This window comes from Megalobrama amblycephala, unplaced genomic scaffold (genome assembly GCF_018812025.1).
Source record: "Megalobrama amblycephala isolate DHTTF-2021 unplaced genomic scaffold, ASM1881202v1 scaffold331, whole genome shotgun sequence".
Classification (NCBI taxonomy): Eukaryota; Metazoa; Chordata; class Actinopteri; order Cypriniformes; family Xenocyprididae; genus Megalobrama; species Megalobrama amblycephala.
The window spans coordinates 184,751-202,051 of NW_025953344.1; the positions used below are offsets into that span (position 1 = coordinate 184,751).

The following is a 17,301-nucleotide window of genomic DNA, read 5'->3' on the forward strand; positions in this document are numbered from 1 at the left end:
CAAACGCAAGTGAGGTTGTGCTTCTGCATTAACATTTGGGAGACTGTGCAGTGCTGGTTTAGAACATGCAGGTCTAGGATTTGTCTAATCTCTTTGCCTTTTTTCGGTAGTGTGAGGGCTGTAGAAACCCTTCCTATCTCGGCTGGAGGGACAGGTTCTATTGCATCCTTTGCCAGGAGGACTGCAATATCTACACGCAGGACAGGGGCATCTTTTACTGCTACTGAAGTAAATAGAATGCCACTGAACCTGGGCGGGCTCCTGGTGAACTGAATTGCATAGCATAGTTCATTGTCCTGATGAGCCAGCACAATGGGTTGGGAAGTGGCAACCACGCATTCAGACTTCTGACCAATGGTATTTGTGTAACAATGCTACTGATGTAACCGCGTCGTTGGCGGCAAAGTGGAGTGTTGGTCACTACATTGGATGGTGTAGTGACCCATAACTGTGGCTGTGTGTGCATACAGACACCTACCCGAGACAGGTGAGGAAGCTGTGCATCCCCATGACGTGTCATACTGGCCAGCGAGGGAATCAGTGTGAATTGCCACTGAAGACATCCACTCTTCGAAGAACAAATTTGACTGTGTGTTGCATGCCAGCCAGCTTATATACCAGTATGTCCAGGGTGTGGACAGTCATACAAATTCCACACACCAATTTCATTGACCTTTTCTGAAGCATCAGAGGTGTTTGGGGCTCCCAAGAGTGACTCCTAGTGTCTTCACCATGTCAAAGTGAACGACAGATAGGGAAGTGCACTCAAATTATTTCAGGGGTTTTTTGATGTTTTTTTTCTGGGTGATTAAATGATTTGAGAGCTGAGATCTTTATACACATTTATACTCTCTCTTTCTCTCTCTCTCTCTCTCTCTCTGTGTGTGTGTGTGTGTGTGTGTGTGTGTTTTTCTTTTTTTTTTTTTCTTCAGGTATGGAGTTTAAATGCTGGTTTAATCAGTTAGATCCCTGTTACGCACCTCTAGGAGACAAACTCAATCTGCTGATGGTGGACACTAGTAGATATAACTTAAAGATACAAAAGAGAATACCCTTCAGCACTGAAGAGTACTGTAGAGTACAGAATGATATGATAAAAGAATGTGATCTTTTTAATAACAGACCTGAAGTGACAATCATTAATGGGACTCTGATAATAAACCCTGTGATCAGAGCAGATTCAGGGACTTTAAGACTTCATCACTCAGACGGCACAGAAACATCTAAATATCTTCAAGTGATTGTTGAAGGTACAGTAACTCTCTCATCAGACTCATTACAATCTCATGTTCTCCAAAGATCTCACTCTCATGCAAATCAATCAGATGAATCTCTGTGAAGGTTTTTATTCATGTAACACACAGTAAACACACTACATACTCCAGGAATATATGAGTAGTGTGGAAGGATGGCATTCTGCTGTGTTTGCCATGTGACTGTCATGTGTCCCTCCCTCCAGCTCCTATTGGCTCAGTGGAAGTGTCAATCATCTGCTCCTCCAGTGGGGTGATGAGGGTGTCCTGCTCCTCTGATGGAGATCCGCTCCTCTTCAGCTGGACTCTGAATGGAGATCCACTGATGGATGGAAACATCATTGAACTGGATGAGGGAACTGATGGAAACATCAGCTGCAGCGTGAAGAACCACATCAGTCACCGACAGAAGACCGTTAGACTAGTCTGTCCTGCTGGTGAGCTTTTAATACATGAATGTCCACATATTTGATAAACAGAAGCAAGATGAGTGAATCTCACAAAACCTGTCAAGAACATGTCAAAGTCACATTTTACCCCCAAATCAAGATAAATTATATTTTAAATAAAGAAAATTAGGATGCTTTTACAACAATTTCCTTTTTTGCATTGTAACATTATTTTCAGAAGTAAATGAAAATTATGTGCTTTTCCAGACAATACCAAAGCCTGCCATTTTATTCTTAAAGGGGTCATATAATGGTACATGCACTTTTATAAGTTGATTGTACTGAAATTTGTTTTGGCAGTGCCTGTACACAACCATCCTATAATGATAAAAATCCATCCAGTGTTTTTTTTTAATCTCCTTATATGTTTCGGCCTGTCTCAAATCGAGCCGTCTGACTGTGTGACGTCACATGGTCGGATGCCCCTCCCACGATTGTTAATTGACAGCAGCTTTTCAACACAGACCCGCCCTGAGCAAGCTGTCATCATAGTCCGCCATTGTTGATCCGCTGGAGCAGAATGGTGTCTAAGCGATTGTGATGTTCTGTTCGTGGGTGTAATAATGAACACAGCAGTCATTTTGATGTTCCTAAATCCGAACCGCTGAAGACGCAGTGGCTGAGTTTTGTTTTCGAAGGGAATATTCCTCCCGATCAGCGCCAATGCTTTCATGCTTGCGCGAATCATTTCTCATCAGACTGCTTTATAAACGAGGGTCAGTATAAAGCAGGTTTTGCTAAGAAGCTGCTCCTGAGAAAAGGATCAGTACCAACTATTCGTGTTCCTGCTGCACCTCCAGAAGAAGTGAGTGTAACGTTTTATTAACCTTTATATTAATCTTTGCAAATAGCTTGCACGCTTCACAATGAATGTGGCTTAAGTTTACACTCAGGGTACATTATGGCATGCTTTCTATGTACGACGTTCTCAATATTTAACAGTTATTACTGCATGAAGATGAATGGTAACACAATACCTGCAAAATACTGTTACATCCTGATGTTCAAATTAATACGGTTGCACAGATGTGCCCTCAGAGACTCCCGCTGCCATTCTTTCTCCAAAATATACCCTCAGCTGTTGTCAAGGCAACACTCCACATGTGTTGTGTCAAAACGTCCCACAGAACAGAGGGGTGGGGTGAGCAAAGCTCATTATCATTTAAAGACACATGCACTGAAATGGCTTGCTGAAAACAGAGCTGTTTTTGACCAGGTAAAATTAGTGTTTTCTTACAATGCTAATGAGAATGTTTAATTAAAGTATATTTATCATATATATCATTTACACCCTAAAGGATCATATTAGCTTGTACAAAAATGGCATTATATGTTTTTAACACCTCTGATGCTTCAGAAAAGGCCAATGAAATTGGCATGTGGAATTTGCATGACTGGCCACATCTGGGACATACAGGTATATATTGTAAGCCGTCCAGCATGCAACACACACTCAGGTTTGTGCTGAGGAGCTGAGGTATGTCTCAGCCATTTCAGTGGGGCAGTCCAGCGTTGTGGCAGGAGGGACACCATGTCTCGTTCCTTCAATATTGTTTTTTAGGAAAAACATATACAGCTCCGCAGACCAGAGTGCAGAGGAAGCACTCTTCCTCCCAAAGGGGTACCCGACGGGTAACCCGCCAAATTTTATTTAATGGGTGGAATAATATTTATGTGTTGGGTGCGGTGTGGGTCGGACATGTGGTAGGCACAGGTGGACTACAGGTCCAATAGCCACGGGTATTCCAACTCAATTCAGTGCATTTGACAGCTGCTTTCAAATGGTCCCGTGCTTATTTGTGTTCATGCTCTGAAGACCGTTAAAGGCTTAAGGCCTGTACGCACCGGGACAAATATCGTGCGCGATTATCGCCGACGTTAAAACACTGGCGATAAACTCGTGCAATATTTGTCCCGGTGTGTACAGGCCTTTACAGCACGATTTGCAGCTGAGCATTGTATCCAATTGTGTTGCATCTAGTCAAGTCATCTTCATTTACATAGTGCTTTTCACAATACATATTGTTTCAAAGCAGCTTTACAGTGACAGTAGGAAAATTCTTAGCAAGCTAAAGTTGGTTTTTGATTGAATCCGTTGTAAAAATGGTTAATTATTACTTTAGGGGCCGCTTAAATTACACCTTTCCTACTGAAAACCAAACACCTTTAAACATGTGGGGTCTAAGGACTTTTGGGGCCCTGAAGAAGTTTTGACATGCCCTGACATTTGTGCTTTTTTCATTTGTTCATAAACATATTTAAAAAAAAAAAAAAAAGTGTCAATACACTGTATTCAGCACAAACTAGGCTACAATGTGAGGAACATGTATGTACATGTTTGTGTTTTTGAAGGAATAACGTTTATACGTGGTTATTGAAAAAACAAAAAACTTAAGTCACTGAAATAAAGCCAAAAAAATAATATTAAAGTCCCTGTAAAGTCATTTTAAAGTATGTGTTCTGAGTTTGTCACACCACAGAAAAATGTGTTATTAACCACCCAGCCAAATTTGAATGATTAAAAAAATCTAAAAAAATAGGCAGCGCTCTCTGCTCTCAAACGCTGGGGGCGTGTCCGCTGTCGGCGCTGAAACCACACCCACTCACGAGAGCTGCCGTCTCAACTTATTTGTCTAATGAGTCAAACATACTGGTGCATATAAACAAAAGAATCACATTAGAGGGTTGCACTTTTTAGTAAAGTTACTGTGGACTACCTACTAATTATAACATAAGCACACAAGACAACTTACACTCATTGGGCACGTACTGCAGACTGTTGTGAACAAATGATGGTGCTGGGAGACGGGAGGATGAAGGCCGGGACGGGAGAGACTCTGTCCGGCCCCATATATCATCGGTTATCGGTGGGACGGTAGGAAGGCCGAGGCAGGAGGGGGGCCGAGGTCTGTTCAGTCACATTCACCAAAAACTGCGGATTATCTGTGAATCCCAGCTGTCTGATGAAAGTTTGTAAAATTATCCGGTGTAGAACGATCACTTTAGAATCCTTCATATTTTAAATTTTAAAAAATATTTTTAAAATTTAAATAAGGAGACCGAGCATATTGTATATTATAACAACCATGTAATATGTATTTGCGTGTCGAAGGCATTACTAGCTAAATGTGCAAAGGGTTGGATGACTGTAATGACACTCGAGATTGAGCGAGTGAACCGCTGTAGAGTTATAGGCGGCGCCACGCTCGGTGCGTCATCGACAGTTATATAGTGTTAGGGGTGGGGCTATGCTCGGGGGACGATGTGCATCATCAGACCCCCGTTATAGCTCCGCCCAAAAAACCCTGAGCAGAGTCTTGGTGAAAAACTGTTTAACGTTCTAACTTCACAATTAAGCATTACACAATTCACAGACTTTGTAATATGTTTCAGTAATACATTTGTAACATTCATAAAGTGTTTAGAAAGAATTCTCAGAATTGACTTTGCAGGGACTTTAAATCTGTGTTCACAAGACTTCTGGGTATTGGAGTTTGTAGACTAGTTTTTGCTTCAAAATGATGTAAAAATTATGCTACCTACTCGTTCATTTATAACAATATATTGATTTAGTTTTTGTAAGACACTTTTTGTCAAGAAACACAGTATGCGTGGAGGCATGAATCATCATGAATAATGGGTCATTTACACCTGAGAAGACAAAAGAATCACATAATGAGTTGTAATGACTTGCATAATAATGAGCTCTTTCAGTCAGGTAGGCTGTGAAAAAACCCTCTGTGATCATGTCTCAGCTCATCATGGTGTATATCAAACATACAAAAAAAAACAGCAATACTGTGAAATATTATTACAATTTAAAATAATGGTATTCTATTATATACTTTAAAATATAATGCATTTCTGTGATGCAAAGTGTCTGAACAATTATGTTACCTCTGGCATTTCATATAGCCTTTTAGTTTAAAAAACATGTACATTTGGAGAAATATTGATGGATTCTCATATGTTTATGTCAATTTTCTATACAGAGGAGTAATATTTATTCAATATTTATTGTCATCACTATGAACGCTCTGTGCACATTTAGTCCACAAATGCCTCCTAAAAGAAGAACAACCATGTGACTCTCCAGGAACTAACAGAGGCTTCCAGGGCTGCGTCCGAAAACCTAAGTAGCTGTCTTGCTGCCTCGCTGCCTTTTAAGAGAATGACTTGTACGGCAGCGTTTGTGCATGAAGGCACCTCACAAAACTAATTTCAGACAGACTTCTGAGGCAGCGAAACAGTTTAATGATCTACAGAAAAATAGCGTGAGCTTTGGTGAGAACTAAACAAATAATTAATTACTACAGTAGTAATTTGTCGATAGAAATGATATCAAAATTGAAATATGTTGGTCAAAATCGTACATTTATACACAAACTGAGCAGCAAAGGCAACTTTCGGACGCCATCTTTATTTTTCTAGCTCAACTGTCACAGAATGGAAAGCACAGGATTGTGGGATATCAAAGGCAGCTAAGGATACATCTATGCTGCCTTCAAAAATTGGTCAGATGAAGGTATCTCATGAGACAAGAAGTGAAGCTAACATTGGATTTGGACGTGCCTTGATGCCTTCCTACCTTGAAATGTGTCCTCAGAAGGCAGCATTTTCCAGTTTTCGGACACAGCCCAGAGATCGCTATAATATGCACATAAACACTTTTCAAGACAATAAATACACGATTGAGACGGTGTACATGTATTGCTCAGAATTTGCGTCTGAATAGCGCTCGCTCTGTGGGCGTGGCCGCATTAGCGGATAATGAGCTGAATCACGGACTTCTGACATGGCTCTCTTTTCATACTGATTACATAAACAGAGAATATTTGTTTTCAATTTGACTTACACGATTTAAAACCTGACATTCCAATGTTTTTTTAGACATAAGTCTAATTTTTTTGTGATTAGTATTCACTAAGTTACAGTTCATTTTCTGAGAACTATCAGATTGGACTTCATTCAGAGGGAGATGACAGATCACGCATCAAGTTAGTTTTCTTTATTTTGCAAGAAACACAACATTTTGTTTTTACTCTGAGTGTACACAAATAAAAGAAGATATTCCACAGACTGAAATGGTGTATAACTCTTAAATGTATGTGCAACATTGACAGAGTATTTTGAGTCTCTTTCTCACTGGTAAGAAAAAAACCACGGTGGTATCACTGGCGATACCTCAGACCTCAGAGTGTTAAAGGGAGCACGCTTTGCTTGCTGTATGTATTTAATATAGGCTATTCACAATTTGAATAAAAGTTTTAGAATATTTTTCACATGCTACAAAGATGACCAGCGGCTAGGTAAACACTTAGTGTCAGAAGAGACAACCGCATTTAAATCTCGAGTGAATCTGCTAAAATATTTACTTTAAGCTTACAGTTCAATAGGCCTACTAAAACATTCTTTGTTCTATTATTTTACTTGTGTTGTTTAACGCAATGTTTAATTAAATGCAGCGACATAGAATACCTAATGTTGGTTTTACCTATGCTAGGCTACATGAGAAAATTATTTTTGTCTACCTCATGTAGGAGATTTAATGCAGGTGTGGGTCGGGTCGTGGTTTTTATGTCAAATGGGTCAGATCAGGTACGGGCTAAAATAACTGTTTCTTTCGGATATTGGGTTGAGTGTTCTGGTAATAACTGCAGGTGCAGGGCAGGTGCGGGTTTATCAAACAGGACCCATGGTGATTTAGGTCCGCTACACTTGCTTTTTCGTCTGACCTGACCTATACAGTGGTTGAAAACTCTGCAGGGCAAGCAGTACTGCAAGCAACTTGAAGCAATTGATGTGCCATTGCAGTCAAGGTCCCGTTCAAGAGTCCAAAGCTGCATGCCGTTGCATACACAGTGACCCAGCCTGACTTAGAGGCATCTGTTGTAACAACTATGTGTCTGGACACTTGTCCAGCCCAAAGAAATGCAAGGTCTGACCAAGTGATGAATGTATAGCAACAGATCTGTGTGATAGGCACACAATGTGTGCTGCTGTGCCATGTCCATCTTGGGACACAGTAATAAAGCCAGTGCTTTAGCTATCCCATGTGCATCAGTCTGAGCGGTGTTACTACTATGGAGGGTGCAATATGGCCAGGAGCCTCTGAAATTGTCTCAGTGGAACCGCTGTTTTCCCCTGAACTTCTTCAGGCAGTTCAACACTGACTGAGCACGTTTGCCCGTAAGTCATATTCACCAAGTCCAAATCCATATTGAGAAAAATGATGATCTGCACAGGGGAGAGCTTGCTCTTTTCCCAGTTGATCTGAAGCCCCAAATGGCTCAGGTGTGTGAGCACCAGGTTCCTGTGTGCAGACAATAGAACTCGAAAGTGATCTAGAATGAGCCAGTTGTTGAGATAATTAAGTATGTGGATGCTCACTTTCCTTAATGGGGCAAGAGCAGCTTTTGCGACTTTTGTAAAGATGCGAGGTGACAGGAACCGCCCTAAGCAGAGGACCTTGTACTGATATGCCTAACCGAAGGAATGGACTATGTTGAGGTACAATCTAGACATGGAAATACACCCTTCAGATCTGTTGCTGCAAAACAATCCTGCTGGCAAGTCAGGATGCGCTTCTGCATTAACATTTTGAACGTGCAGGTCTAGGATTTGTCTCATCCCACCAGCTTTTTTCGGTACAATGAAGTGTGAGGGCTGTAGAAACCCTTCTTAATCTTGGCTGGAGGGACAGGTTCTATTGCATCCTTTGCCAGGAGGACTGCAATATCTACATGCAGGACAGGGGCATCTATTTCTGCCACTTAAGTAAATAGAATGCCACTGAACCTGGGCGGGCTCCTGGCGAACTGAATTGCAAAGCATAGTTCATTGTCCTGATGAGTCAGCGTAATGGGTTGGGAAGTGGCAACCACGCATTCAGACTTCTGACCAGTGGTATTATCATAACAATGCTATTGACGTACCCGCATCTGTGGCAGCAAAGTTGAGTAATGGTCGCTACACTGGATGGTGTAGCCTCCCATAACTGTGGCTGTGGGTGCATACAGACACATACCTTGGGACGCTTCAAAGTCGTCGTAGGTTTCTTAGCTGTCATCTGATGAGCGGGCGGTGCCACCTTCCTGCGGTAAGCTCCATGCTGTGGCCGGATTGAGGGCTCAGGCTGCGACAGGGATAGTGTGACTGCTCTTTTTGTTCTTTTGCTGAAGCGACCAACAACCACAGCAAACCAACTCAAGGTGAATGGAATGAATGACTGAAGACATCCACTCTTTGAGGAACAAATCTGACTGTGTGTTGCATGCCAGTCAGCTTATATACCTGTATGTCCAGGGTGTGGCCAGTCATGCAAATTCCACATGCCAATTTCATTGGCCTTTTCTGAAGCATCAAAGGTGTTTGGGGCTCCCAAGAGTGACCCCTAGTGTCTTCACTCAACATGTCAGGGAACTGCACTCATTAAAGGATTAGTCCACTTTTAAATAAAATTTTCCTGATAATTTACTCACCCCCATGTTATCCAAGATGTTCACGTCTTTCTTTCTTCAGTCGAAAAGAAATGAAGATTTTTGATGAAAACATTCCAGGATTATTCTCCTTATAGTGGACTTCACTGACCTCCAAACGGTTGAAGGTCATTACAAAATTACAGTTTCAGTGCAGCTTCAAAGGGCTTTAAACGATACCAGACGAGGAATAAGGGTCTTATCTAGAGAAACCATCACTCATTTTCTTAAAAAATACAACTGCATATGCTTTATAAACACAAATTAATGGCTTGTACGCACTGTACCTTTCCTATTCTACTTACCTAAAAAAAAACGAAACTGGCGCCGCATTCGTTCTGTAAGTAGAATAGGGAAAGCGTAGGACATACGCTTCTGGATTACAATCTTCAACCGTTTGGAGGCCATTGAAGTCCACTATAAGGAGAATAATCCTGGAATGTTTTCATCAAAAACCTTAATTTCTTTTCCACTGACGAAAGAAAGACATGAACATCTTGGATGACATGTAGGTGAGTAAATTATCAGGAAAAATTTATTTAAAATTGGACTAATCCTTTAAACTATTTCATGGGTTTTTTGATCTAGGTGATTATTAGGAAAATTATTTGAGAGTTGAGATCTTAATACACATTTACAATCTCTCTCTCTCTCTCTCTCTCTCTCTCTCTCTCTGTGTGTGTGTGTGTGTGTGTGTGTTTTGTTCTTCAGGTCTGGAGTTTAACTGCTGGTTTGATCAGGCAGATCCCTGTTACGCAGCTCTGGGACACAAACTCAATCTGCTGATGGAGGACACTAGTAGATATGACCTGAAGATACAAAAGAGAATAAACTACAGCACTGAAGAGTACTGTAGAGTACAGAATCAAATGATAAAGGAGAATGAATGTGATCTTTTTAATAACAGACCTGATGTGACAGTCATTAATGGGACTCTTATTATAAACCGTGTGATCAGAGCAGATTCAGGGTTTTACAGATTAGAAGTCTTTGGCTCAGATGGCAGAAAAACAACTAAATATCTTAAAGTGATTGTTGAAGGTACAGTAACTCTCTCATCAGACTCATTACAATCTCATGTTCTCCAAAGATCTCACTCTCATGCAAATCGATCAGATGAATCTCTGTGAAGGTTTTTATTCATGTAACACACAGTAAACACACTACATACTCCAGGAATATATGAGTAGTGTGGAAGTATGGCATTCTGCTGTGTTTATCATGTGACTGTCATGTGTCCCTCCCTCCAGCTCCTATTGGCTCAGTGGAAGTGTCAGTCATCTGCTCCTCCAGTGGGGTGATGAGGGTGTTCTGCTCCTCTGATGAGGATTGGCTCCTCTTCAGCTGGACTCTGAATGGAGATCCACTGATGGATGGAAACATCATTGAACTGGATAAGGGAACTGATGGAAACATCAGCTGCAGCGTGAAGAACCACGTCAGTCACCGACAGAAGACCATTAAACTCAGGGACCTGCAGAGAGTTCCTCAGGGGCTCAAATGTAAAAAAAAAAAATGGGCACATATATATATATATATATATATATATATATATATGTATATATATATATATATATATATATATATATATATATATATATAATCACTTACAATATAGCAATATACAGTACTGCTTTGGACACATTACTATTTTTAATGTTTTGAAAGATGTCTCTTATGCTCATCAAGCCTGTAAAAACTGTATAATATTGTGAAATATTATTACAGTTTTAAAATAATGGTTTTCTATATTAATATACTTGAAAATATAATTATTTCTGTGGTCAAAGCTGAATTTTCAGCAGCACTACTCCAGTCTTCAGTGTCACATGATCCTTCAGAAATCATTCTAATGACTATGCTGATACTCAGTTATTATTAATTTTGGAAACAGTTGTGCTGCTTAATATATTTTTGGAACCTGTAACTTGTAACGGTGTGTCACCATGGGCAGAAGAAGGCAGGAGAGCAGGTTTCCAAATAACACAAATGGTTTAATAAGTCAAAATGAAGGTAAGGCATGTCCAAAACATAAGTGACTAGACAAAGAGCAGACAGGACACAGAACAGACAGAAACTGCGGGCTTATAAACACAGCAAACTGAGGAGTTAACGAGACTAATAAACGAGACACAGCTGAACTGATGACACTAATTCAATGAGAAACTATGACAACAAACTAAAAGGCGGGAAAACTAAATAAAGGAGGACATGTGACAAACCGAAGAGTTGGAGCTGACGCGGGGACTGGAGCGGAGTCTGGAGCGGTTTGGGGGACTGGAGCGGAGTCTGGAGCTGACTCAGGGACTGGAGCGGAGTCTGGAGCTGACTCGGGGACTGGAGCGGATTGGGGGACTGGAGCGGAGTGTGGAGCTGACTTGGGGACTGGAGCGGAGTCTGGAGCGAATTGGGGGGCTAGAGCGGAGTCTGGAGCTGACGCGGGGACTGGAGCGGGGACTGGAGCGGATTGGGGGACTGGAGCGGAGTGTGGAGCTGACTTGGGGACTGGAGCGGAGTCTGGAGCGGATTGGGGGACTAGAGCGGAGTCTGGAGCTGACGCGGGGAATGGAGCGGAGTCTGGAGTGGATTGGAGGACTGGAGCGGAGTCTGGAGCTGACGCGGGGACTGGAGCGGAGTCTGGAGCGGATTGGGGGACTGGAGCGGAGTCTGGAGCAGATTGGGGGACTGGAGCGGGGACTGGAGCAGGGACTGGAGCGGATTGGGGGACTGGAGCGGAGTCTGGAACTGACTTGGGGACTGGAGCGGAGTCTGGAGTGGATTGGGGGACTAGAGCGGAGTCTGGAGCTGACTTGGGGACTGGAGCGGAGTCTGGAGTAGATTGGAGGACTGGGGCGGAGTCTGGAGCTAACGCGGGGACTGGAGCGGAGTCTGGAGCGGATTGGGGGACTGGAGCGGAGTCTGGAGCTGACTTGGGGACTGGAGCGGAGTCTGGAGTGGATTGGGGGACTAGAGCAGAGTCTGGAGCTGACTCGGGGACTGGAGCGGAGTCTGGAGCTGACTCTGGGACTGGAGCGGAGTCTGGAGTGGATTGGGGGACTGGAGCAGAGTCTGGAGTGGATTAGGGGACTGGAGCGGAGTCTGGAGCTGACTTGGGGACTGGAGCGGAGTCTGGAGTGGATTGGGGGACTGGAGCGGAGTCTGGAGCTGACTTAGGGACTGGAGCGGAGTCTGGAGTGAATTGGGGGACTAGAGCAGAGTCTGGAGCTGACTCGGGGACTGGAGCGGGGACTGGAGCGGATTGGGGGACTGGAGCGGAGTCTGGAGCTGACTCGGGGACTGGAGCAGAGTCTGGAGCTGATGTGGGGACTGAAGACACTGGTTCTGACCAGAAGTCAATTAGCCATTGGTCCTCTTCAGATTCTGGTGAGGGCTCAGGTGTGGCAGCGGCCATCTTACGAAGAGGCTCTGAAGTGGCAGCCATCTTTAGGCAAGGCTCTGGTATGGTGGCCATCTTGCGACAAAGCTTTGGGATGACGGCCATCCTTATCGCTGGACTGAGAACTTGGGGAATTGCAGGAGATAAGAAATGCACGTATACATTGTAGGGATTTGTGGAGGGAACCGGCTTGAGGTAAGGCCTCGTGTGTTTCCGATGGGGCTGGATGAGGAGGATACTTCTTAACTTAAACTTCAAAATTTGAGCTATTTAAATAGAGAATCAGATTAACAGACTCGACTAGGGAGAAATAACACATATGTTCGCTATAACGAGTAGTATCCTTATCCAACCCCATCCAAAAACACACACGATGGCCAGGATGGTGGTGTGTTGGTTTGGTCCAGTCATCTGTCACGATGTGTGACCATGGGAGGAAGAAGGCAGGAGAAGCAGGTTTCAAAACGAACTCAAAGGTTTAATAATAACTTAAATGGCAGGTAAAGACATCCACAACAAACAGGCAAACACATCCAACATAGAGCAGTGACTGGACAACTGAGGGAGGTGAGTGGTGTGCTTAAAAGTCCTGTGTGATGGGATGCTGATGGGGAACAGGTGTGTGTGATTTGCTGATGGTGGAGTGAGTGCAGGTGAGGGCCAGGGAGGCATGACACTGGTGGGTTTCCACAGAAAATTCAAGCATGCAGCAGTTTGTCTTTGCGTCATTACGTCACGTCTGTAAATAGAAAGAAGGAGTCCCAGCTAGTAGGCTATATCACGTGAGGATGCTGCTGGTAGAGGATCATTTATAGCCTGTTCTCGCAGCAGCTGGAATAATTAAACATCATTTTGATGGCGGATTGTAATCCAGAAAGATCCAAATGACAGTCATCAGTGACAACTGGAGATTCAGCCGTAGTCAAAAGCAAAAGACTTCGGACTGTGGAGTGGATACAGAAACTGAAATCTACAGGTAACGCTAATACCAGTGTTGGGTAATTTACTTCAAAAAAGTAAGTAATTACTAATTACCTCACCAAAGTTGTATTTAAAATACTTTTCTAATTACTCCGTCTGAAAAGTAATTTAATTACTCAATAAGTAATTCAACTCATTACTAATTAATTCTTAAAATCCCTCTAAAGCTTGACCGGATAGACAATAGAAAGGAAACTCTTTTAATAATTTAAATATGAGTCAAACATGGAATAGTTTAGCCTTTTATAGCTTTTTAAAACATTATAGCTTTATTAAAACATACTATAATACTTAATTTTTTAGTAACACATAGCATCTCTACAGAACAAAAACAGACAAAGAGGCACAACTTACAGACTGCAGCTTTAAATAGAAAACCATTATTTTGAATTGTAATAATATTTCACAATATTACTGTTTTTTTCTCTATTTTTAATCAAATAAATGCAGGTTTGATGAACATAAAAGACTTCTTTCAAAAACATCAAAAATAGCAATGTGTCCAAACTTTTGACCGGTACTGTATCTCTATTCATTGTGTTCTTGCCAGCCTACATTTCACATTACAGGCCTGTGGGTGGCACTTGGGCTTCATTTAACCAGCTATGGTTGTTTCCATTAAATGGTAAAGTGATGCAATTCAGTTGTAAAATGAACCAAACTGCAGATCAAGATCACGCCACAAATGCAAATTCTTCTGTCCATTCAGACTGTAAAGAACTGTACTCATCGTCTATTTATTACCCGTTTCAAGTTTGTTAAAGCATGAAAACAGACAGTGGCCGAGATAGGCACAAATGCATCAAAAAGTGCTTAGTTACAAATTACAAATACATACTCATCCAATGTATTTAAACAAAATATAAAATACTGCTATGAAAAATGAATTTAATTGAAATACAAGTAATGTGTCATTTGAAAATACAAAAATACAAACAAAATTTTTACAATCATTTGAAGTGTGAGAGTAACAGAGGAGTTAGATAAACATAAGAGAGTTGCTCTCAGTTGCTATATAATATCCAAAGCATTTGACAACTATAACAACTATTTAACAGTAGCATTCAAGAAAGAAATGATACAGAAATTGAATATTCAAATGTATACACACTGCATAGTCACATATTATATGTATATACAATAGATTATTAAATATAGAGTGATGATCCTTATAAAGATACTAAATTCAGTCAGGAGTAATGAGTGATTTTCTGTTTGTCTTTTGTTGCTTGATTAACATTAATGACTGAAAGCAGCAGGTTTATTAGGCTGCTGTCACTTTAAGAACGAATGCACAGACCGAATATACTGAAACACATCCAGTTTTCACCCAAACAGTTACATTAATTTAAGACACGATCGATTATGTTTTCACCCGCAATTAATCAGAATGATATTATATCACTAGACAGCGCACGTCACTCTTTAGCTAGCAAGTCAGTTCACAAGTTCAAGCAATTTGCGCTAATCTTCTGTCCTATAATGACATTCAGTGAATAATATCTGATAGTATATTTTACTAGATACTTTACCTTAAAGCAGTTTGACTGAGCACACAAGCAGCTTCTTTATTTGCTTCTGACCTTGTTCACACTGAGCATGCTGGAATGGATCCAACCAGATGTGTCACATGATTTGCTTGCATCTAGCAAAAAAAAAAAAAAAAAAAAAAAAAACGGTGATAGGCTATTTGTTAGTCCTAAAGTCTGGGAAGGTGATTTGTTCCAGAAACATTTTTTGTTATGCTGGTTGACAGTAAAACATTTCATGGGGTTTTTGATCTGGATGATTATTAGGAACATGATTTGAGAGCTGAGATCAGATTGAACTATTGATCTGATCTCAATAGTCTTCTATTGAACTCTAATTCTGTTTGTTAAATTTGTGTCTGATTGTGATTTATGATGAGAGATCTTTATACACATTTATACTCTCTCTGTGTGTGATTTGTTCTTCAGGTCTGGAGTTTAACTGCAGTTTTCATCAGTCAGATCCCTGTTACGCAGCTCTGGGACACAAACTCAATCTAGTAGATACTAGTAGATATGACCTGAAGATACACAAGAGAATAAACTACAACCCAGATGATCCAGTTTGTAGAGTAAAGAATGGAAGGATAAGGGAGAATGAATGTTATCTTTTTAATAAGAGACCTGAAGTGTCAGTCATTAATGGGATTCTGATAATAAACGGTGTGATCAGAGCAGATTCAGGGACTTACACTTTAAGTCTCGAAGACTCAGACGGCACAGAAACATCTGCAGATCTTCAAGTGATTGTTGAAGGTACAGTAACTCTCTCATCAGACTCATTACAATCTCATGTTCTCCAAAGATCTCACTCTCATGTAAATCAATCAGATGAATCTCTGTGAAGGTTTTATTCATGTAACACACAGTAAACACACTACATACTCCAGGAATATATGAGTAGTGTGGAAGGATGGCATTCTGCTGTGTTTGTCATGTGACTGTCATGTGTCCCTCCCTCCAGCTCCTATTGGCTCAGTGGAAGTGTCAATCATCTGCTCCTCCAGTGGGGTGATGAGGGCGTCCTGCTCCTCTGATGGAGATCTGCTCCTCTTCAGCTGGACTCTGAATGGAGATCCACTGATGGATGGAAACATCATTGATCTGGATGGGGGAACTGATGGAAACATCAGCTGCAGCGTGAAGAACCACGTCAGTCACCGACAGAAGACCATTAGTGTAAAACACTGTCCTGGTGAGATGATTTCTGTTCATATACAGATATAATCAACCCAATATAGATTAAATAACTAATTGATTGATTGATTGATTGATTGATTGATTGGTGTGTCTGTGTTGTTTTCAGAGTCTGTGGTGTTTGTTCTGGTCTGGTGTTTTCAGATGATGTTTCTGTTGGGTCTGTTAGGAGGTTTTCACATCTACATGAGACACACGTCAGGTCAGAGACATTTATCATCATCATTATGGATTTGACATGCAAATATTAAGAGTGTGAAGATGATGATGAGAATCTGATGCTTTTAGGAAAGAAACAGGAAGATCAACAAGTGAGAATGAGCAGATTTAGAGAAGGACATGAACACACAACAGAAGATTGAGGAGAGCAGCAGCAGATCTCATCACATCTATGAGAAATCACTTCAGAACGGCCAAGACTTTCACATCCATCCAACATTTACAATACAATACAATACAATACAACAAAAAATCTTTATTATATCAGTAGTTAAAGGTAAAAGACAAGTCATTTTTAAAATATTCACGAGTCTTTTATGTCAAGTCAAGTCTGAAGTCACCGTGATTTTGCCAAGTAAGACATGTTCCTGGATCAACATATTTTGTTGATCCTGGAACAACTTTCCTATCCGAAAATTTAGTCCTAACCTTTTCCCAACCCCTAACCCTACCCATAACTTGTACCTAAAATCAGAGGAAATGATAGTTGAATAACACTGTTGTGGAAGCAACAATTGTCAATTACAATTGTCTCAGTGCTGCGCGAGCTCTCTCTCATACGCGCGCACACAGAGAGAGGGAAGATCATTGTAAAATGAAAATTGCCGTGCTTTGTTTAAAATGTGTTCTTGCTTGTGTTATTGTTCTGTCAGAAAACATTTTGAATCATCCCTCCGTGTTTTTAAGATTCGTTAAATGACGGACGCTTTAGTTAACACAAGCCCTTGTTATATGTCGGACTAACTTCTACTTGATGTTCTTGAGTACTCGATTCATTTTGCTCTTATTAGTCCTTTT

General features: G+C 41.2%; 1 protein-coding gene across 1 annotated transcript; it reads left to right on the forward strand.

Moving 5' to 3' along the window:
- Positions 1 to 942: 942 nt before the first annotated feature.
- On the forward strand, positions 943 to 16,843 carry LOC125261133. Its single transcript, XM_048179733.1, has 7 exons — positions 943 to 1,250; positions 1,460 to 1,690; positions 9,892 to 10,682; positions 15,517 to 15,843; positions 16,052 to 16,282; positions 16,394 to 16,486; positions 16,573 to 16,843. The coding sequence occupies exons 3-7, from the start codon at positions 10,481 to 10,483 to the stop codon at positions 16,644 to 16,646; spliced, it is 927 nt and encodes a 308-aa protein (XP_048035690.1). The 5' UTR covers positions 943 to 1,250; positions 1,460 to 1,690; positions 9,892 to 10,480; the 3' UTR covers positions 16,647 to 16,843.
- Positions 16,844 to 17,301: the final 458 nt, after the last annotated feature.